This window comes from Dromiciops gliroides, chromosome 2 (genome assembly GCF_019393635.1).
Source record: "Dromiciops gliroides isolate mDroGli1 chromosome 2, mDroGli1.pri, whole genome shotgun sequence".
Lineage (NCBI taxonomy): Eukaryota > Metazoa > Chordata > Mammalia > Microbiotheria > Microbiotheriidae > Dromiciops > Dromiciops gliroides.
Window position 1 is genome coordinate 283,133,261 of NC_057862.1, and position 22,965 is coordinate 283,156,225.

General features: G+C 37.9%; 1 protein-coding gene across 2 annotated transcripts in view; it reads left to right on the forward strand.

The window, feature by feature from the left end:
* The window catches only part of FSTL4 (follistatin like 4), an 878,789-nt gene that overhangs the window by 36,527 nt on the left and 819,297 nt on the right, over nucleotides 1–22,965 (forward strand). For both annotated transcript variants that reach the window (XR_006355064.1, XM_043989744.1), the window contains exon 3: nucleotides 18,625–18,658. Coding sequence is in view for 1 of the 2 variants with exons in the window: in XM_043989744.1 (XP_043845679.1) it covers nucleotides 18,625–18,658 (34 nt within the window). In the remaining variant the exon portion in view is untranslated. The remainder of the gene's footprint in view (nucleotides 1–18,624; nucleotides 18,659–22,965) is intronic.

Below are 22,965 nucleotides of genomic sequence, written 5' to 3' on the forward strand. Positions count from 1 at the left end.
TCCCCAAATCTGTTCTTCTATAATTTTAAGACAAATAGAATTTTGTATTCCAGGAGGACTTTGTTCTCATTGGTATCTTCATAGATGGTTTTCTTACAGCAGAAACATTGCTTTGTGTAGCTAAGTAGCTCTACCCATAAAAGCCTCACTTCATCAAGCTGTTGGATGGAAATGAAGGCATTAATGGAGAACCCCCTCAGGGACTAATGTTAGATCTACATGTTGTTAACAATTATGACACCCTGGGACATGATGATTGCTTGTTCAGAGGGAGGGAGCATGAATTCCCTCCCAAATCAAGAAGTTAATTAGTTTTTAATTCATTAGTTTATCAGACATTAAAAAAAAAACTGTAGAGTGTCTCTCTCTTTCCTGGTGTGGCTTATGTGCAGACAATTCTGCCTCACAAGGTGAATTAATTGACTGGAGGTTGATAAGGGTGTTTATTTTACTGAATGTAATTTAAGATTTACTTGTATTCAGAGCCACATCTTGGGAGCGTGGAATGACTAGGGCTTTGTTCCAGGTTGGAGATCTTTCTCCTTTGTCTGCCCCTTTCTACAATGTCAGGAGGAACTTCCTCCCTCTGGTGTTCATGCAGCAGGTGAGCCTTTCACTGCCCTGCCTCTTCACCCCCATCCTAATTGCTTTAGATATAGAAATAACTCCTTATCTCCGTGTATTGTCATTTTATTGTGTCTCAACACAAATTGTCTTTTTGCTTCTCAGTGCTTTTTTATTGGCAGAAAATAACTTATCCATCAGTAAGTAAACCCTCATTAAGCATTATTCAGCAGTTTATAGGAATGTATGAAGCAGTTAGGTGGCATAATCAGTGAATAGCGTGTTGGACTTGGATTCAGGAAGACTTGAGTACTAACTTTGTAACCCTTGGCAAGTCACTTACCTTTTCTCTGCTTCCATTTTCTCATCAATAAAATGGGGAGAAACATAATACCTACCTTGCAGAGTTATTGTGAGAATCAAATAAGATAACATATACAGAGTGCTCTGCAAACCATACAGTGCTATAAAAAATTCTTGCTTGCTAGTCTTACTCTTAATCACCAAATAATCTCTGCCCTCAACTAGTTTATATTTAATTTACAGAGACAATATTTGCATATATACAAGAGAAATACAAAATAAATACAAGGTAGTTAGAGAATAGCTTTTTGTAGATGCTGGGAATTGAGATTAGTCTTGGAGGAAGTAGGATTTCCCAAGACAAATGGGAAGGAGGGTATACAGCCCAGGTACTGGGATGGCCACTATGAAGGTATGAAATGAAGATCAGAAATGGAATATCTTGTGAGGACTTGTTTGGCTAGACAGTAGTATGGGAAATGGAGTAGTGTAGAGGAAAGGGTAATAAATAAGAGGCCCAATTGTGAAGGACTTTTAAAAACAAGAAGAGTTTGTATTTTATCTAAAGAGCAGCACTGTATTCACTAGTCAGTCTATAAGGAAGAAAAGCTATGGCAAATCTGGACAGCATACTAAAAAACAGAAACATCACCTTCCTAACAAAGGCCCATATAGTCAAAGTTATGGTTTTTGCCATAGCAATGTATGGCTATGAGAGTTGGACTATAAGGAAAGCTAAGCACTGCAGAATCAACACTTTTGAATCATGGTATTGGAGAAGACTTTTTTGAGAGTCCTTCAGACAGCAAGGAGATCAAATCGGTAGATACTTAGAATAATTCAGGCTATTCACTGGAAGGTCTACTGAAGCCACACATTGTGGCCACACAATGAGAAGGTGGCATCCTATTGAAAAGATCCTGATATTTGGAAAGATTGAAGGAAAAAGGAAAAGGGGGTGGCAAAGGATGAGATATAAAGACAGTGTCATAGAAGCAACAAACATGAACTTGGACAGATTTCAGGAGATAGCAGAACTCAGAATGTGTTATGGTCCATGGGGTCAGGAAGAGTTGGACATGACTGAATGACTAAACAACAGCAGTCTTCAAGTATTTTTAAATGCTTATTCCATGCCACAGTACCTGTCATCAAGGGGTTTACGTTCTAATGAGAAAGACAACATATAAATAACCCAGTACTAGGGCAGTGATATACAAACATTTTTGATCATGCATCTCTAGCGGTAAAAAAAGCATGTGTTTACACCCAACATGTGTATATTTACTTATTTATAAATTATGTACTAATATTATGTTAATAATTTTGGATGGTTTAATTCCATCAGTTCACTGGGCTAGACAAAACAATCATTTTGGATATTTTAGGAAATTTTCAAAGGATGAGAGAAAAGTAAAATACAATTTGATCCTCTAGTCTGTAGGGAACCACTGCAGTTTGAGGAGTTTGAAATGATCAGGCTTATCCTTTGGGCAAATGTAGCTGTATGGAAGACGGATCAGAGAGGAAAGAAGCTGGACACAGAGACCAATTAGAAGCCCATTGTGCGACAGTCCCAAGAGAGAGGTGATGGATGATTGAACTGGAGTGGGAACAATTACAGTGGAGAGATGGGGGAGGAATGTGAGTTAAGGGAAATACACCATGGCTGTGAACCTGTATGACTGAATGGATGGTTCTGCCAGAAATTGCAAAGCAATATATTTTGGGGGAAAGGTAATATAATCCCAAGGCATCCATGTGTGCTTAGCTTGTGTTCCTCATGCTTTCCCACTGGGGATGTAATGGAACATGGCTTACTGGCCACTGCCCTGGAACACAGAGACTACCTGTGACTGAAGGTTGGAGGTAATTGAGGGGGGTTAAAGGGAAAGGGATAGCTTCTTACTACACTGAGGGACCTATAGATTGCTGGTAAGATTAGAGGTGGAATGTGAGAGAAGGAAACTGGTAAAAGTGGTATTGCAGTTGTGTTGGGGACAAGCCTACATTGTCCTTTGGGGTGAGAATGCAGGCCATCTTCCCACTCTCCCATTGATTGTTTGACCACTTACCTCTTGAAGGTCGTGCCACAGCCCTCTTACCTTTACTTCACAATGCCCAATTTGGAAACCACAGAAATTAAGGTGTGGTATAGTCAGATCCATGCTTAATGAAAACCTCTTTGGCAATGGTTTGGAGGGTGGACTGGAGTGGGAAGACATCTGAAGAGGGAAGATTGATCAGTTTAATGCCCCCAGGAGGATGTGATGAGAACCTACATTAAGGTAAAACCTGTGTGAGTAATGAAAAGGGGACAGATACAAGAGTTGGGGAGGTAGAATCTATGGGATTTAGCAACTGATTGGCTTTCATTAAAAAAACAAAACAACAGACCACCATTGTCAAACAGGCTACTCTATGCCAAGCACTTTGCTAAGTGTTGGGGATAAACAGAAAGGCAAAAGGCAGTCCTTGCCCCTTGAGGAACTCACAAATTAATGGGAACAATAACATGCAAATCATTATGTATATAAGCAAACTATATACAAGAAAAAAATCAACAGTGAGGACACTAGAACTAGAAAGGGATTAGGAAAGACTTCCAATAGAGGGTGGGATTTTATCTTGGAATTGAAGAAAATCAGGGAAGCAGAAGATGGAGATAAGAGAAAGCATTCCAGGCATGGTGGGGGCGGGGGGGGGGGCAATCTGTGAAAGTGTCCTCAGTAGAGAGATGGGGTATCAAGGAGAGGCCAGTGTGTCACTGGATTGGTAACCTCACATGGTGGAGTATAAAGTGTAACAATCCTAGAAAGGTGGGGTGTAGAACTAGGTTATGGAGGACTTTGAATGTCAAACCATATGATTTTATATTTAATCCTGGAGGTATTTAGGAACTATTGTAGTTTATTGAGTGGGTGGGTGGGTGACATGGTAGAATCTGCATCTTGGTGGCTGAGTTGATGATTAACTAGAGTTGAGAGACTTGTGGCAGGCTGACCTACCAGCAGATTATTGTAAATAGTGCAGGTATGATGGCCTATAGCAGGGTGGTTGTGGTATCAGAGAGAAGGAATTGTATTCATTGTATCTGAGCCATGTTGCAAATGTGAAATCAAAAGGCCTTGACAACATGGAAGGTAAGTCAGTCTGCAAACATTTATTATGTAGTGTGAATCAAGCTTGGCACTGGTGATACAAGAAAAAGCTTAAACAAGGTTTTTGTGCTTAAAGAGCCCACAGTCTAATGGGGGAAAACAACATTCAAACTACTAAGAATAAACAAGATAGTTTGGGGTAAAATGGATAAAAATCCAGCAAGAGACTTTGGATTCTGCATGGCTTTGTCTTGGGATGACTTCTTTTGTTACTCTATGCTCTTTTTGCTTGGTTATCTCAACATAGAATTTTATTTTCTTAGTATAAATGATTCTCATATCTATTTGTCCAACCCTAAGTTCTCTCCTGACTTGCATCCTAGCTTTCTATTGGAAGTTTTAAACTAGATTTCCCATAGATATCTTGAATGTCATATGTACAAATATGAATTCATTATCTTCTCCCTGCCAAACCTCTCCTATTTCCTTATTATTATTTTAACAGGATCTCAGTCACCCAGGCTTACAACCATGGTGTCGTCCTTGATTGCTCAATCACTCTCAACTCTCCCCCATTTCTAATCCGTTGTCAATCCTGTCACTTCTGTCTTTAAAATTTCTCTATAAAACTTCTGTCCTAAAACAAAAAACAAACAAAAAAACTTCTATACTACCATGGTGAAATCTGCAACATTGCACTCCTGGAGTATTTACAAGAGCTTCATAGTTAGTCTCCCTGATACACATCTCTCCCCACTCCATTCTACCACTCTCTTAAGTTCACTCAGTTGTGAAGTTAATCTTCCTTAGTCCTATGTCTGACCATGTTATCCCATTCCAGTGGCCCCTTTCTCTCTATTACAACAAGGATCAAATGCAAAATCTTGTTTGGTTTTTCAAATGTCTTCATAACCTGGCCTCCTCTTACCTTTCCAGGTGTCTTTCACCTTTCTCCCCATTACTTTGTCAAGTTAACTAGTACTTATTAAGTACCTACTATTTGTCAAGCACTATTCTAGACCTGGCAGAGACAATATGCAAACAATATGTAAAAACAAGATATATTCAGGATAAATCAGGAGTTGTCTTAAAGAAAGAAAGCACTTATAATAAGGAGGACTGGGAGATACTTCTTGCAGAAGGTTGGCAAGGAAGTAGAGATGAAGACAGACAGCATTCCAAGCATGGGGGACAACCAGTACAATTCTCTAAGAATCAGGAGATGGAGTTGAAGAGTAAGGAGGCCAGTATCATTGCATTGTAGAGTACATTGAGAGGGGAGTAAGGTGTAAGAGAAGGTACACCTTAGAAAGGGAAAAGGGATTCTGTTTTAAAGGGATTTAAAGACCAAATAGAATTTCATATTTGATCCTGAAGCCTAAATAACTGGAAAACCTTAAGAGTAATAGGGAAGGGGGGCAGCTAGGTGGTGGAGTGGATAGAGTACCGGCCCTAGATTCAGGAGGACCTGAGTTCAAATCTGGCCTCAGACACTTGACACTTACTAGCTGTGTGACCCAGAGCAAGTCACTTAACCCTCATTGCCCTGCAAAAAAAAAGAGTAATAAGGAAGATAGTGGAGAATTTAGGGGGAAGTAATTGAGTTCAGGTTTGGACATACTGCACTTAAGGTATCTGTGGGACATCTAATTTGTGGTGTCTAATAGACAACTGGAGATTTAAGATTGGAAGGGCTGAGAGAGGTTTAGGGCCGGACAAATTATTCTTAGAATCATCTGCATTGACATGATAATTGAAACCATGGGAGCTAATGAGATTAACAATTGAAATAGTATAGAGGGAAAAGAGAAGAGATCTCCTGACAGAGCCTTGGAGGACATGATGGGGAAGAATATCCAGCAAAGGAGCCAGAGAAGGAGTAGTCATACAGGCTTCTATAGGGCCAGGAGATAGCAGTGTCATGAAAGCCTCAAGGAAAGAATATCAAGGGGAAGAGGATGATTGACGGTGTCAAAGGGATCTATGGGAATACTGAGTTTAAAAATCTGGGAATTAAGAAGAACATTTCACCTTTGTCAGAAATAGGGAAATTCAGAAGAAAGGTAGATTTTTTTAAGATAATGGGATCTGTTTTGAATATGTTGAATTTGTGGTATCTGTGAAATAACAAGTTTGAAATGTCCAGTGTGCTGCTGTTGGGAGACTGAAGCTCAGTAGAGACTAGGACTGAATATGTAGATATGGGACTCATCCGCACATAGACAATAATGAAACCTACTGGAGGTGATGAGTTCACCAAATGAGAGAGTATAGAGACAAAAAGGGTCTAAGACCAAGTCTTGAAGAGAGGAAGAATGGTTCAATATTTAAGAGGCGAAACAGGAAAAAGTCCTGCCATGAAAACCCAGAAAAGAAAGAAAGTCCAAGAGGAGAGAAGATGATCAGCCATCTGAAATCATACATGAAGCTTCTGTAGAAGAAAATTATTCTAATTAGTTACTCTTTTCTTAATGCTACCTTATCCCACATTTTATTCAAGTCTGTACTTGCTAAAAGGAGAAATTACACAAGAAAATTATTTTGATATCTGAATGTGAAAATGTCTTGTTAAAAAAAAAAATCACCACACCTTTTCGTTGTTCCTTTTGACTCATTTAACTTTAAGGGGAAAAGGCATGTTGTCACAGTATCCCACTTCTCTAATTGCAGTCAACCTACTTCCCTGTGCCACCCCCCCATTCTCTCTTCCATCCCATAAGAAAATCCCTACTCATTAATTATCCAAGATATCTGGTGATTTGATCACATTTTTTTTTTCTGGAGGCCTCTTTATTTGTTTCTAATCCTGGTGTAATTCTTCCTAGTCTTTATGGCTTGTATAGTAACACCATTTTGTCAAGTGAGGTAGAAAGAGGCAATTTATTTAAGGTCATCCTTATGACCAATGATTGAGCCAGTATAAAATCCAATAAGCTGTTCAACAGAAATCTGAAGATAGTTTATAGCTACACAGATATTTTTTTAAACTTTATTTCACATTCTGCATCTGTGGATTTATGATTGTGGGTTTGTCGTTGTTTTTTAACTAAGGTCCTCTGTGCATCAGAGGCATAGCGTTAGAGCAGTAGAAGTGATTCAGCTGCTATAAAAAAGCCCTAAGAAATCTTCCCTTTGTCCTCATAAAATTCTCTCAATTTAAAAATCTTTGGCTCAGTTATTTTGGACTTTTCCACAGCATTGTGTTCTTCCAACCCCATTCATTATTAGATGGGAGAACATAAGGAGGCCAGAACTTTTCAGCTAAATCTGTCCATGTTTAAGGACCAAGATAATGAATACTGGAGGACTGCTTGTTCTTTCTTTGCAGTAGGAAATGATCTGTCCTCCGCCTTCACCTTCATATTTTTTGTCCACTTTGCAAAGAAACAAATTGCACAGCTGTGTAGAGGAGGCATAACTATACAGAGTGTGCCTGTACTACACACCCCACACCAGCTGTTTTCTACTAGTTAGTTTAAGGAAAAGGCATTAATTAAAGAAAGATGATGGCAAAGGTCAGATCAGCTTGTTGAGTAGGAGATGTTGCCAGATGATAAAAGAACCAGGTTAGTGTGTGAAGGTCAATGCAGTCTGAGTCTCAAAATTTTGTGGTTTAGTAGACATGCTGACTATCCCTCTCCCTAATTTGATGTGTATTAAAACACAAGTTCCCATATGCAAACACATGTAACCCCAAAGTGTTAAGTGCTCTCTTTTTGTCTGGGATACAGCATCTCTTTTGAATTGAATCCTCTACGAGGTATTTTTTGCCAAAGCCAGTAGTCTCATTGGCCAGTATTAACTGAATTTTTGTATAGTAGATCTATGAGGCTGGAGGAGACCAGGCATCTTTATTTCCAAGCTCTCTATCTCTATTTCCAAGCCCTGCTTTCTCCTGGAAAATTTAGTTTAGCATTTGGTCAAAACATAGTGTCCAGAAAAGACATGTTAACCTGTTGTCTTTCATGGACTGATTTGGAAGTCTCTGAGCCCCTCTGCAGGATAATGTGTTTTTTATCCATTACGGTCATGTTAAACATATTTCCACATTAATCAGAAATAAAGGAAAAAGAACTCAAGAAAAAATAAACAAGAACAATAACGAAAAAGCAACAACAAAAGTAAAAGTAGTATGCTTCGGTCTGCATTCAGACTCCATAGTTCTTTTTCTGAATGTGGAGAGCATCTTCCACCATAAGTCCTTTGGCATTGTCTTAGATCATTGAATTGCTGAGAAGAGCCATGTCCATTACAGTTGATTATCACAAAATGTTGTTGATACTGTGTACAATGTTGTCATATCACTCAGCATCAATCCATGTAAGACTTTCCAGGTTTTTCTGAAATCCATCTGCTTATCATTTCTTACAGCGCAATAGTGTTCCATTACATTCATATACCACAACTTGTTCAGCAATTCACCAATTGATGGGTACCCCCTAAATTTACAATTCTTTGCTAACACAAAAAGAGAAGTTATAAATATTTTTGTACATGTGTGTCCTTTTTCCATTTCCCATGATCTCTTTGGGATACAGACCTAGTAGTGATATTACTGGGGCAAAGGTTATACACAATTTTAAAGTCTTTTGGGCATGGTTCCAAATTGCTCTCCAGAATGATTGGATCAGTTTATAGCTCCACCAACAGTACATTAATGTTCCAATTTTCCCACATCTTCTCCAACATTTAGGATAATGTTTTTAAATAATTGTGAACTTAAATTTAAGTTAGGAATTAATGAAATATTTTTTCCTCATCCAAGTTCACAGACCTGCTGAAATCAATCTATCTACAGGTCTGTGCATTCCAGGTGAAAAATCATGAGTCTAGAAAGGGAGGTGACAGTGGAAGTCATCTGGAGTTCTGTTTCATATGGGGTACAACCTTTCAGGACACATATTGACAAGCTACGTGTATGCTTACACTCTGATCATGAGGGGCTTAGAGACACTTGACATTTGAGGATCAATTGGAAGATTTGAGGATGTAGAGTCTGAAAAATATTTGAGAGGATATGATATCTGTCTTTATTTAAAACACTCTGATGAGGATTAATAATGTTAACTTATGTGTTTGTAGCAACTCATCTGAGCTCATTCTTTCAACCTTCTATTTGCTCTGGCAAGTTGAGTCCCCAAAGGGTGGCTGGAAACTTCCCCTCAAGATTTTAAGACTAATTCTCAGTGGATGGTGGTCTATAATTCCATTACTTATGAGCCCCTATCCAGTGTGTTCCACCTTAATATAAATCCACCCAATTGATGCCTCCTTTATGTGAATCAACCAGTTGGTTTCTTCTCCTGGCTCTGCTTCCTATGCTCTGGACATTGCTCTCATTCCCCAGCTGCCTTCTTGCCATAGAAGTTAGCTCAGGCCTTCTGAAATTTTCACCCTAGATACATCCCTCTATCCCACACCTCTCTTTGTCCATGGGTGAGTTTCTACCAGACCCTCCATTTGGAGGGAGGTTCTAGGCCAGCTTTCCTTCATTCCTTTCCTAGCTCTGCTTCTGAAATTGTAGACTTCTTCCTTATGCCTTGGCTGCCTTCTCACCCCAGAAATTACCTCACCTCTGTGAAGTTGCACTGTCAAACATCTCTCCACCTCTGCATTCTTTTTTTCCCATTGGTGAGTTCCTCCTAGAACGTCCAATTTGATTAACTTTAGGCCTGCCATTTTAAATTTATCTCCCAGCTCTGTGGCTGACTCTGTAGATTATGATACCATACCTTCCTTCTCCCCCTTTTCAGTTATTGTCTTTCTGTATTAGAATGTAAGCTCCTTGAGGGATCATCTTTCCTTTTGCATATATCTATATCTACATATCTATCTATATCCATGTATACACATATAGATATCTATCAATAGATTCCTATAGATATAAATATATCTCCCCATCACTTAGCACAGTTAGTGTTGGCCAGGAATTGACTTCTCAAAGTTCTGCATTTTGCATTCACAACAGGCAGATAATACATGGTCTAAGAATAAGGACCTCATTGATCAGTTCCATCTTATACTGTGCTTCAAGGTAGAATTGAAGTTAGATTTTTCCCTCTTGGTCTCAGAGGGCAAAACTAGAAACTATGGTTGAACGTTGCAGAGAAGCAAATTTTTGTTTGATTATTATAAACAATTACATAAATATTAGAAGTGTCCAAAAATAGGATGATTTGCTTTGGGAAATAGGTCCCCATTTGTTGTGGATATTTTAAGTGATGGCTCATCATCATTTGTTAAGAGATGTTCCCTAGTACTCAACACTGTGCCAGGGACATAGTCATTAGTCAATAGACACTTGTTGATTGAGTTTGGACTAAATAAATAACCAACTCTGAAATTCCATTATTCTGTTTATATGAGCCTTATTCCTTTTATTTAATTTCACATGCATTCCTTCATTGTGGATGTAAAGAAATCATGTGATAATAACCAACTAAAGAGCCTGAGCCTTACATGAGTAATAGTCACTTGAACTCTGTCCTACCTGCCTATTTCAGACTATCTCAGGGGCATGAAAAATGTAAGATTTTTTTTTTTTTTTGCCAATTTTGATGTCATTTGGAAATGATCTCATTTAGAAATGTTAGCACACCCAATTAGGAGGAGTAATCTATCTAACCGTACAAGAAAGTAAGAGGGGAAGAGGATAAGGAGGGAAGGGTGAAAGAAGGGAGAGCAGAGCAGGGAAGGGGACAGTCAGAATCAAAACAGTTTTGAGGAGGAATAAGGCAAAAGAAAATAGAGTAAATATCATGGGAATGGAATAGGATGGAGGGAAACAGTTATGATGATTGATTATAATGGCTAAATGTATGGTACCTACTGTGCTGGGCTATTGTGAAGAAAATTCTTTGTCAAGTTTAAGGTACTACATAGAAGTTACAATGAACAGGATACTATCAGAGAAACCTGGAAAGACCTACATGAACTGAAGCAGGGTGAAATGTACTGTATACAAAATAACAGCAGTAGTTTAAGATGATCTGCTGGGAAGCACATGGTTATTTTCAGCAAGGCAATGATACAATATAACCCTGAAGAACCTAGGAAAATTGCAATCCATCTACAGAGAAAGAACTGATGGTATCTGAAAACAGATTGAAGCATAAGTTTTTTGACAGTTCCTTAATCTGAAGTTTTGCTTTTATCTGTTTTCTCTGACAACCTAGCTAATGTGGAGATGTTTTCCATGACTAATCATGTATAACTTATATTGAATTGCTTGAGTTCTTGGGGGTAGGGGGTGGGAAGGCAGGGAGGAAGAGAAGTTGGAACACAAAGTTTTAAAATTTTGATGTCAAAATTTGTTTTTACATATAATTTGGAAAATAAAATTCTGAAAAAAAGAACTGTTAGCAAGATTTCCATTTTACCATTATGGAAATATAGTATGTCCCAAAAATTTCAGGGCAGTTTAAATCTATTAAAGGCTTTGGAGGATATCTTGTATTTGTGTTCTTATACATAATTTTGGCACCTGGAGGCCAAGATACTAGGATGACAAGTTGACTTACACAAATTCTTTGTACAATATCAGAAAAGTTAGAGCTCATGTAGTCAATCAATAAATTTTTGTTAAGCATCTACCATATGCCAGGCACTGTACTATATAAATACTTGGGATGTAAAAATGTCAAAATGCAATTCCTGCCTTCAAGGAGCGTCTTTTCCAATCTGTTGGGAAAGACAACAAGAAAGCGAATATGTACATATAAGCTATATACAGGATAAATAGGAAATAAATAAAATAGGGAAGGTCTAGAATTAAGAGGAGCACCGTGTTTGTCCCTATTTTTATATATATTTTTTTACATATCAGATGCCTAAAAACAGTGTATTTTACCTTCTCTTCCTAAATACTGGCACCTTGATCATTTTAACCTTCATAGGATGAATGCTTCTTTAAGATGTCATTGGGACCCACACTACTTCTGAGTACCATGATCAAGAATTCAAAGGGTGACTTTACACCAATGTTTTCAAACATAGCTCCTAAGTCTCTGTCCATTTTTTCCTTATTGCAGAAGACCTCATAATTTAGGAAGTTTTGTGCACAATTAAAAAATACTGTTTAAAATATTGTCTTACCATCTCGCAAACTGTTTCTTGATAGTTGAAAATATATAATAAAATTTTGGATCATGAAAACATGTTATTCAGCATTCACACTATACTGATTTAAAAATGAAGATTTTGCAGTTGAACTCTACAATAAAACTCAGTTTTATTGACCTGTAATTTTGTACTTGTTTCCCTAATATCATAATGAGATAATAGATTCTGGAAGGCCAAAATATGGAATAAAGATGTTGTATTGGTTAAATGACATTTAAAATGATTTGGCTGTCACATTCATAGAAAGGTTATGAAATGTGAATGAAAAATTTTAATTTAATTCCCTACTTGAGGAAAAAAAAACCTGATTTATGTCATGATAAAGTTATATATTTAGTTAAAGAAATTTGGAGTCATTAAATATTCTCTATGCACTCTCATTTATAACCATCCAGTTTAAGGCTTCTGTAGAAAATTATTTCTTCCTTAGGCAGTGCATTTGAGTCTTAGAGTAACTTGTCTCAGTGTATCTCAGTCAGCACCACTTTCCTGCTGTGTTTTCACTGCATACTGTGAAGGCAGCAGTAATTTGTATTTAGTATCAGTCGCTTGTAGAACTATAGGAGACCAAGAGTTATCTATGAGAGGTGCTCTTACCCTTTTTCTATTTCTCCAAGAGCATTTATTCATTCAACTCACAGCACAATGTAGTAACAATGAAAGGTACTAATTAAAAGTTTATAGAATTTTATTTTTATTAAATTGATTTATTCAATAAATGTTTCTCGAGTATCCATACTGAATCTATGTGCTAGGCAGACATTAGGGGGTGAGCTGGGAATTGAAACAGTACAAATCCTAATAGGATGATAAGTATACCCCATGTTAGTTGCCATTATGCTCCTTGTCTAACACAGAGTACCATCTCTTCATTCAGCCACTTCAGTGGATAATATGTCACTATTGTTTCTGTCTTTGAGAATTTAAAGCAAAAAGCAAAAAAAAAAAACCAAAAAATCAACTCACCATAAGTAAGGTAAAGGTCACTTCCATGTTGTGATAGGGGTCACCCCTAAAGTGTATTGTGATATTTATGGTCAGAAACGAAAGTGAAGATGTTGGTATATTATAGTACAACAAGCATCCTTAGTCTGGTCAACCATTATTTAATATGTAGACATCTAGTGCCCATTGTCCTTTCTGTACAGGCAGCATTTTTGTTCCATTTACAGGGATGAGTTGCCTTCATTGTGCTGTTTTGTTTCATCCTCTGTTGCCGCATTGTGTCTTGTTCCCTATACACACTCTGCCCTACAAAGTTTACATTGTGAGTACTTAGAAAATATGGATGGTGAGAAAGGAGAGACTTTCCACATGTAGCATGCAGACTTCTATGAAAGGGTAGGCATGCTGTGGAACTGTGTTATAGAGCATTCTAGTACTGGGAGTCAGGAATCCTGGGATCTAGCCTTGGCTAATTAATTCATTTGACAAAGATTTATTAAGCACCTTCCTTATTGCAGACTTTGCAGGGGATAAAGAGATCTATAAGGTGAATCTTTGCCTAACAGGGCTTACAGTAGGGTTTGTCATTAATTACATGACCTGATCCTTGCCACTGACCTCAGTGATATCTTTTCACTTTCCCTAGTAACTTTATACCTGGCTCACAACCTTCTGATACTCTGTTATCACCTTTTATGACTTCAGTATACATGCAGAGGACCTTTTGAATACTCAGACCTATCTGTTCAACCTCTTGCTGTGTCTCCTCCATGAAGCTTTCCCTGATCTTCCTTGCTGAACCTCATCTCTTTGTCTTAACAGTTTTACCATGTTAGGTACTTGGTTGTTTCTCACCTCCCACAAGGTAGATTATAAGCTCCTTGAGATCAGGGACGATATATCATTTACCAATCTTTGTATACCCAGTGTCTAGGACACAGTACCTGTACATAGTAGGTTATTAACAAGTATAAGCATGTGTACATTTATGGCAATATATATAAACCCATATATACATGTATGTGTGTATTTATATATAATGCAAAGCATTTATTTACCTTTCAACCTCTTTGTTTATTTGGAGGGCAAGATGGCAACCACCAACAACTAGGAGGAATCACAGGAAAGACCTTATTTTGTAGGTGGAATATAAGCTGAATAGGGAAGTATTTTTCTTCCACTCCAGTTTATATTGGGACCAAGATAAATTTTAATACAGAAGGCTTCATGGTGGAAAGTTAGGCTTGAGTGTAGAAGGGAAAAGGAGAAAGCAAAGCTATAGATTTGTTGGAGGCAGGGGTGGGAGAGAGACAAACAGAAAGAAAGAACACATTACTTTTCTGAAGCAAAGTAAGTTGGGAGAAAAGTAGTTTGTCCCTTTCTCTTGACAATTCAGAGTCTATGTGTTTATTTCATGACAGCTGCTAGCCTGTACCATAAGAGCTAACTATCTTTGAATTGACTGTGCTTGGATATAAGCAACTAAGAGAACACTTGGACAGCAATCTTATCCTGTGGGCTCAGGGATCTATTCTCTATTGGGAGGGTTAATACCTCTCTAGAACTTGTCTGTGAAACAAATGAAATGTCTATTCTTCAACAAATTAAATTGTAGAACCAAGGTCTTGCTAGGAAATCAGGAAAGGTGCTTCAAGCCTGGGGCATAACATGAGTTCTGTTTGCTGATTGAGAATTAGACCACGTACTTCAGATTTCTCAGGGTTCTGAGAACCAGGGATGGAAGGAAAGTCTGAAGATGTCAGGTGATGCAGAATCCAAGGAGAATTAAAGAGATCTCTTAGTAAGGAAGCATGACTCTGTGTCCATTTAGTAAACAACAACAACAACAACAATAATCCAAATGGATGAAAACAAGAATGGAGGACCTGTCCCGATGATAGAAATTTGCTATTAGTTTATCTAAGCTTACAAGATCAAGATCACTTAGTCTTTAGGACAAAGGAAGCTGAGAGACTTAGAAGACTAGGGTTATTTTGTCTCTTATAGCTTACCAATCTTAAAGTCAGTATGGATTTTGTAAGAGCTGTTAACCTGAACCCTGAGAAGTTGCAGCTTGCTTGGGTAGGATGATTCTTGGTCTTTCCTATATTATCATGTTTCTACTTGGTGTAGCAAAAAGAACCATGGGTTTGCATTCAAAGTTTAGACTTGTTTCCTGGTTCTGCAACATACAGAAGCTGCTGGTTGACATAATGATTAGAGTGCCCTAGAGTCAGAAGGACCTGAGTTCAAATCTGGCCTCAGACACAGCCTAGCTGTGTGACCCTGGGCTAGTCACTTAACCCCTCTCTACCTCAGTTTCCTCAATAGTATATCCCAGGGTTTTTGTTAGGATCAAATAAAATATATGTAAAGTGCTTGGACAGTGCCAAGTAGTAGGCATTTAATAAATGCTTGTTTCCTTCTTCACTGTATCACCTTAGACAACTTATTTAACCCTTCTTTAGACTTTAATTTTCTTATGTGTAAAACAAAGGGACTGGATAAGATAAGCCCTGATGATCCTTTTAGTTCAGATCTTATGATGTGGTCAGACCACATCTAGGATTATTACATTCAGTTGTGGGTATCATTGACAAGCTAGAGCATGTCTACAAAAAATTGACAAGTTGAAACTAGGGCAAATATTCATTTTAGGAAAAAAGTTTTTTTTTTCTAATTGTATAAACATAAATACAGTTCAGGAATACCTGAGTTCAAATCCAGATTCACTTACTAGCTGTGTGACTCTGGGGAAGTCACAACCTTAGTTTACCTGTTTTTCTTATCTTTAAAATGAGGATAATAATAGTATCTACCTCCCAGCATTGTTTTCTTTAAATTACTTATTTATTTTAATTTTTCTCAATTACATGTAAAGATATTTTTTGAGTTCCAAATTTTTCTCCCACACTTCTTTCCCTCTCCCCTCCTGAAGCCAGTAAGAAATTTGATAGAGATTATACATTACAATCATGTTAAACATATTTCCACATTAATCAGAACAAAGGGAAAAAACACAAGAAAAATAAATAAGAACAATAACAAAAAAGCAACAACAAAAGTGAAAATAGTATGATTCGGTCCACATTCAAACTTCATAGTTCTTTTTTTGAATGTTAACTCCCAGCATTATTGTGAGAATCAAATGAGATAAAATTTGTAAAGTGCTTATGGCAGTGTCTGGTATGTAGTAAGCACTATATAAGTGTGCCTTCCCTGTACTGTCCTATTCTTAGTGTGGGTAGTCAAAAGACAAACAACACACAGTTCAAAGGCACAGAAATAATGACAAGGGGCAGAATGTAGCAAGGGGCTTAGAAGAAATACAAAGTATTGGGAGGGATAGTGTTCTGAAGAGAGAGGCATTGATTTTGGGTAAAGAAAACTTTGGGAATAGCATCATATGTCAGCTGGACATTGAAGGGTGGGTAGAATGTTAACAAGTTCCTGGATATTGGAAGATGGCGGGAAGGACCAAAAATGTATCATTCCAGGTATAATATGAGCAAAAACAGAGAAATGGGAAAATCTGGGTTGTATTTAGAGAATGACAAGTTTGGATGGAGCATAGGAAATTACCAGCATGAACTAAAACCATACAGGAGGTAGTACCTTAATCTCTTCCCAAACCTTCTCATATCATCTACCAGTTGTTGTTGGTGGTATATGTCCTTTGTTCTTGAAGGAAGCCATGACATCGGGATGATATCATGACTTGCACTGAATTGGATTTAAGTGGGGCAGGGCTGAAAGAAGCTGTAGGGGAAAAGGATAAAAAATCTATAGAATGAGTTCAGCTTGATGTTTGTCCTTCATTCTGGTAAAGAACCATAACATCAGAGTGATGTCATGATTTGTAGTGAATTGGATTGAAATGAGGTGAGGTCACCAACCTTACTCTATCCTCCAGAATCATCTGGGTCCAGTGGCAAGATATATATATATATATATATATATATCAAGATGACTGGAAATAGTCCCAGATATTTAAGGTAGTTGGGGTTAAGCGACTTGCCCAGGGTCACACAGCTAGTAAGTGTCTGAGGTGAGATTTGAACTCAGGTCCTCCCAACTTCAGAACCAGTGCTTTGTCCACTGCACCACCCACCTGCCCCATCCATCAACTGAAGAACTACTCAAGGACCAAGAAATAAAGCAGTTGACATACGATCTTTATTGTTCTATTTCCATATTTGAAAATTTGCCCGTTTGATAAATTTATTTGTAAGCCGCAAATCAACACCACAGAGCCATGTCTGATCCATATGTTCCCATATAAGGCCGAGGTCAAACAAAGCAATTCTCTGTCTTGTTTTACCTCCCATAATGTAAATTAGTGTCCTTTTGACCATCTATTTAGCACTACATTTTTTCATATCTTTGTGTTTCTTTGAGTGATTTTGAGGTCTGAAATGGTCCCCAAGTATAGAGCTGAAATGCTGTCTAGTGTTCCTAGGCATAAGAAGGCTACAAATTACCTTACACAGATAATACCTGAATTAGATAAGCTTCATTCAGTCATGAATTATAGTGCTGTTGGCCTTGAGTTCAATGTTAATGAATCAACAATATGGTACAACCAGAAAAGGAAGAGAAAAGTTGTTGAGCTGCTCTGGAAAATGCTAGAGCAAATGCCATGATCAGAGTCTCACAGGCACTTAACCCTGTATTTCCCTGTATTTCCTAATGCAATGTTCCTGGAGACTTTATGGAACATATCTACTGGAAATGATGAGAATTGTCTGGAAATGTGTTGATGTCCTAAAGGAAAGGACCACCTAGTGGCTTTCTAGAAGTAGGTCATGTCAACCCATACATTGCCTGAACGATTTGCCACTTCAATCATGGGGATTTAGGACAGCGTTGGGCTAAGAGAGAGCATAATTTTACTCAGAGAAGGCCTTTAAATTAGTAATTCCTTAAGGTTGGAAGTTTTGATCAGCAATTAAGTCTAGATGATGGCAAAAAGAAATTTTGGTTTGTAACAGAACCTATGATCTATTTCTGAATCCTAAACCTTTGCATTATTTTCCCCAATGCTTGGAATCCACTTCCACATCTCCCCTCAAAACTCTACTGGCACGTATTCTATATGAAGCCTTTCTTGAACCATTCCCCTCCCTCAAATTGACCTAATATTTATTCTGAATATATTTTGTATACCATTATTTATGTGCATGCTTTTTCTTTGGTTAGGATATAAATTACTTTAAAGGCAAGACCTGCTTTAATCTTGTATTCCTAGCCTCAGTGCCTTGGCCATAAAGGCTTATTTATTTCTTGACCAAGTTACATATGCTTTAAAAAAAAGCAAAAGCTTATCTTTATAAGTATTTTGAATCCCTTTATTTTTAGTGGAAAAGACATTTCTTAGTACATCCCCTGCTCTCCCCTACCCCCCAAGAGAATATTCCAGTATTTATTTTTGTTATATGCTCAGTAGTTCACGTTTTGTTAGATGACTTGTTATAATGTCTTAAGCTGTCTGTTAGCAAACAGCTGAGGTCAGATATTTTCAGGTATATGGACATATGTATTATTCTTGTGGATTTCAAATCCATAAACTTTTTTTCCCCTTGCATTGCAGGAATTTAGAAGCCTTGAAGTCACAAGAAGAAAAGGTAAGAAAGCATTTATTTCAACTGTTATCATTGAGAAATTAATTGCTCCAGCTAAAGGAGATTTCAGATTTGCTGATTGCTTCTTGTTTGAATTTCACGTAACTTTTTTTTGGTGGGAGGATGGGAGACTGATGAGTTTATGGCATTGATCTCTATGATTCTGTGAGAACTGATCTCCAGGGTTTTTCTTTAAAAACCATACCCTCCTGCCCTATTTCTGGAGACTGAACGGAGGTCTGAGGAGTAGCCATTTATGAGCCAGTTCTAGCATTGTTTGATTAGAAACTTCCTTAGTGAGTAAAGTGTCAAGCTTCCAGATTGAAAGTGGCAGGATAATAACCAGGCTTAACCCAGTAAGAATATTCTTGCCACACATTTCCAGTTTGCAGTTTAAGATGTTTTCTGTTGCTAGGAAGGTTAGGAAGCTACCATGGAAAACCTTTGTACTGAGGCCTGCTGATGCCTCTCGAAAAAAGTCAGTTGAATTGGAAGGGAAAAGCTAATTGTCTCTAAATTAATTTATTTTACCTCTTAAGAAAGCACAATAATGTCCTCTTTTACCCTTCATTATTGCTTCTAGCAAGACTTATTTCTTAGGGAGGAAATCACATGAGTGTTAATCCTATGCAATCTTCTACTTGTACAAGAGGATTATTCTTGTTCATTTTTTAAAATCCTTTTAGTCAGCAAAGACCCTCTATTGAGAGACAGAGAAAGAGAGAGAAAGAGAGAGAGAGAGAGAGATGAGAGAGAAACAGTTTTATCATCATCATCTTTCAGTTACCACATACTAATGTAAGGGCTAAAATTCTAGCTATACTGTCCAAAATATCTAATGAGTGGTCGCCAATAAATTATAAGCTTTAGCAAGACTTTTAAGCATTTATTAAGGAGAATAAGAATTTGGTAAAGAGAGAGAGGGAGAGTGTATTTGTAGCTCCCTTCTCCACCAGAGTCCTCAGGAAAGAGAGTGAGCCAGTGTACCAGCCTCCCCCTTCTTCCTCCCACAAGCAAATGTCACTTCCTGATGCCAAAGAAAAGCCCCATGGTCCTGCCCTCAAAGGGCTCTCCTCATGTTGGAGCTCTCCTACAGTAAATCTCCAGCAGGTGGTGTCATTCCAATCATTACGCTAATGTGGATTAGAAAAAACTTTACCCCCTTTCTTAAACATTATGATTATTGTGCTTAATTATTTCTTATTATATAAGGTGTCCCCAAAGTCTTAGTATCTTAAGACTTTTCGGATACTCTGTACATAGACATCATGGTACAGTGGGGGAAAAACACTAGATTTAGAGTCCAAGGACTTGGGTGTTCAGATCCTGGCTTTGATAATCACTACTTGTAGGTCCTAGGGCAAATCATTTAAATTCTTCAATTTAATTTTTTTTCCTATCTAGAGAAAGAGGGAGTTGAACTACATGTCCTCTAAATTCTCTTCCATCCAGATCTCTCTCTGTCTCTGTCTCTCTCTCGTTTGTGCGTATATAATCAAAATTTCCCCATCTCATTAGTTTAGATCCATTGCTACTTGTTCTGCCTTTGTCCTGGAGAGTTTGGCTAGTGGCCTGTATAGCCTTTGATTTTAACTAAAAATCTACCTCTATTTATCATATAGTAATTGGCATCTTTTGTAGGGATCCAATGTACTCTTGTACAATCTCTGTCCTTTTTCTTTTAGCACTGAAACTTATTATTTTTTCTGGACCTCCGATCATATGTATCTTGGCATTCAATACTAATTGGGTGAAGTAAAAATTCAGTGGTAAAATTAAGAGAACTGATGTACCTCTTAGATGGTGAGTTTTGTCCATACTACTATCCTTGCATGCCAGCAGAATGGTTTGAAATAGAGAGAATTGCCTTTTTCTTTTTTTTTTCTTTTTGGTGAGGCAATTGGGGTTAAGTGACTTGCTAGGGTCACACAGCTAGTAAGTGTTAAGTGTCTAAGGCTGGATTTGAACTCAGGTGCTCCTGACTCCAAGGCCAGTGCTCTATCCACTGCACCACCTAGCTGCCCCTAGAGAACTGGCTTTTTCTTTGGTAAGAGCCTGATTTTCTCTTGATTCTCTTCATTTATAGCACCATCTTAACTTCCTGGTGATATGTCATATTGGGTAATCTAGTTACAGAATTATTGTTTGTCCTTCATTCTGAAAGAGGACCAATGACATCAGGAAGGTGATGTCTTGACTTGCAAGTAAATTGGATTTAAGTGAGGAAGAGCTAAAGTTATCAGCCTCACTCTCTCCTCCAGAGACATCTGAGTCCAGTGACAAGACATAGATAAGGATGACTGTAGATGGTCTAGATGCAGTGGAAGACCAAGGCCTTTTTAAGCTAAGGTCTTTCCCAGGTCTCAGTTTGTCTGAGGTCACACCTATTCAATCATTAAGACTAGGTAAGAAATGAAGCAAAAGAAGACTTCTTTTACCTACTCAAAAAAAAAAAAAATCAATCTGGGAGTGGAAGACCCTCAGGGTTTCTGGCCAGAACCAAAACAATTGGAATTTCCATTCACTCTGATCCATTAAAACCCAAACAATGGGCTGGGACTTATTTTTGGCCAATCAATGACAGCCAAAGTGACTTTATATTTGAATCCAAATGGGCCTTAATCAAAGTTTTTTTCCAGGGCACCATTTCAGAGATACATTGAAAGAAGCATTGATTATTGGGGATAACATTTTCAAATTATGACACAGCTCTTTGACTTAGATATTCCTCTCTAAATCTGTGATGGAGTTCCCCACAGAGTAGTTGGACATAGTGATCTCACTGGAGTAGTATCTCCCATCGGTATCCCATTGTATGGGGCTCTGAGACCAGGACTCATGAGGGAGAAAAGAACAACATCACAGGTTTGCCTTTCTTAGTTCTATCCCATAATAGTCTAGTTATCAGTTTAAGAATGGAAATGAATTAATTTTAAGGAACTGACTGAACCATTTTTATTGACATCTATATCTCACTATATATTCATACATTTTTAAAAAAGATACAATGAGGACATGTGTACATATATGACATGGCTACCTAACCTTTTATCGTGATCCAAGGATATTCCACAGTACAGATGATGTACAGCCAGGAGTTGGGCATCTCCTAGGGGATAAATTCCTTTATTCTCTAAGAGTATTCAAATAGACTTTATTACTGCAACACTCATAAGTTCATATAAAAATGCAAACCAAGGTACAATTCATCTGGTGCCTAGTGGTTACATCTTTGTAGACTTGCCACTTGCTCTGGCTGTTTGTAGTGACATATCTCTTCCTTCTCCCTCTTCCCCAGAGAAGGGGTCAAATCTGACTAACCTGAGTTGATTTTGTATGTTACGTAGTGCTTCTAGATAAACTTGGTGTGTCATAGGAACAGAGTTCAGTGTCAGAGAGGTAGGCTACAAATAACTGAGAATTATCCTTTGGGGAAGAAGGTTGGATCACATTATTCATGGCATGGTATTGTGACCAGAGGAATATTTTCCAAAGAGCCCTATGGTAAACAGGGACTGTATAAAGTGGAAGACAGAAGATATACACAACAAGGGAGATGTATGATTGCTATTATTCGAATGATATCATTTAGTGTGCAATGTCTTTCATTTGTATCCTGTACATTGAGTGTGAGAAGGCAGCATGACATAGTACATTGAGAGCAAACCTTGCAATCAGAAATACCCATATTCAAGTCTAACTTCTAATATATAATGACTATGTGACTTTGAGTCAATCACTGATCCCTATCAGTGTTTTAGGTAACTTACAATGGCTAAAAGTTGCAGAGAAGTTGCTCATGGAGGGACCCCTTCATCTAGGGGTTCCCTCTATCAGTGAAATCATGGGCCCTGTCCCTATCTCTGTATTGAATCTCTTCTGAGTTACTATTCCTTAAAATAGAAATATGTCTAGACTGATAGGGATCTCACAGCTGTGCTGTAGCCCCCCCCCCCAGTTCTATCACTCAGGGACATTTAAAATGTAAGAGTAAGGAACCAAATGCACTTACTGCCTTTGTGACCAAAACTCTTGATGAATGAGATTCAAAGGAAAATTCAAAGCTTCCTCGTCATTACTTCCCTTACTTACAAATCATCCTGTTTTTATGGTGGACCAATTCTCAGCACAGATTTTTAGCAAATGTGGCCTGATGTTATATAACATTTTCCCCTACCTACTCCAGATAGTATCATTCATCTACTACTTATTTCTGTCATGAACGTGGGAACAGCCAAATTTCTCCCTTAATGTCACCAAGTCACACCACAGGCATTCTCTCTAAGGTGTTTCTGAGTCTGGGAATTCAA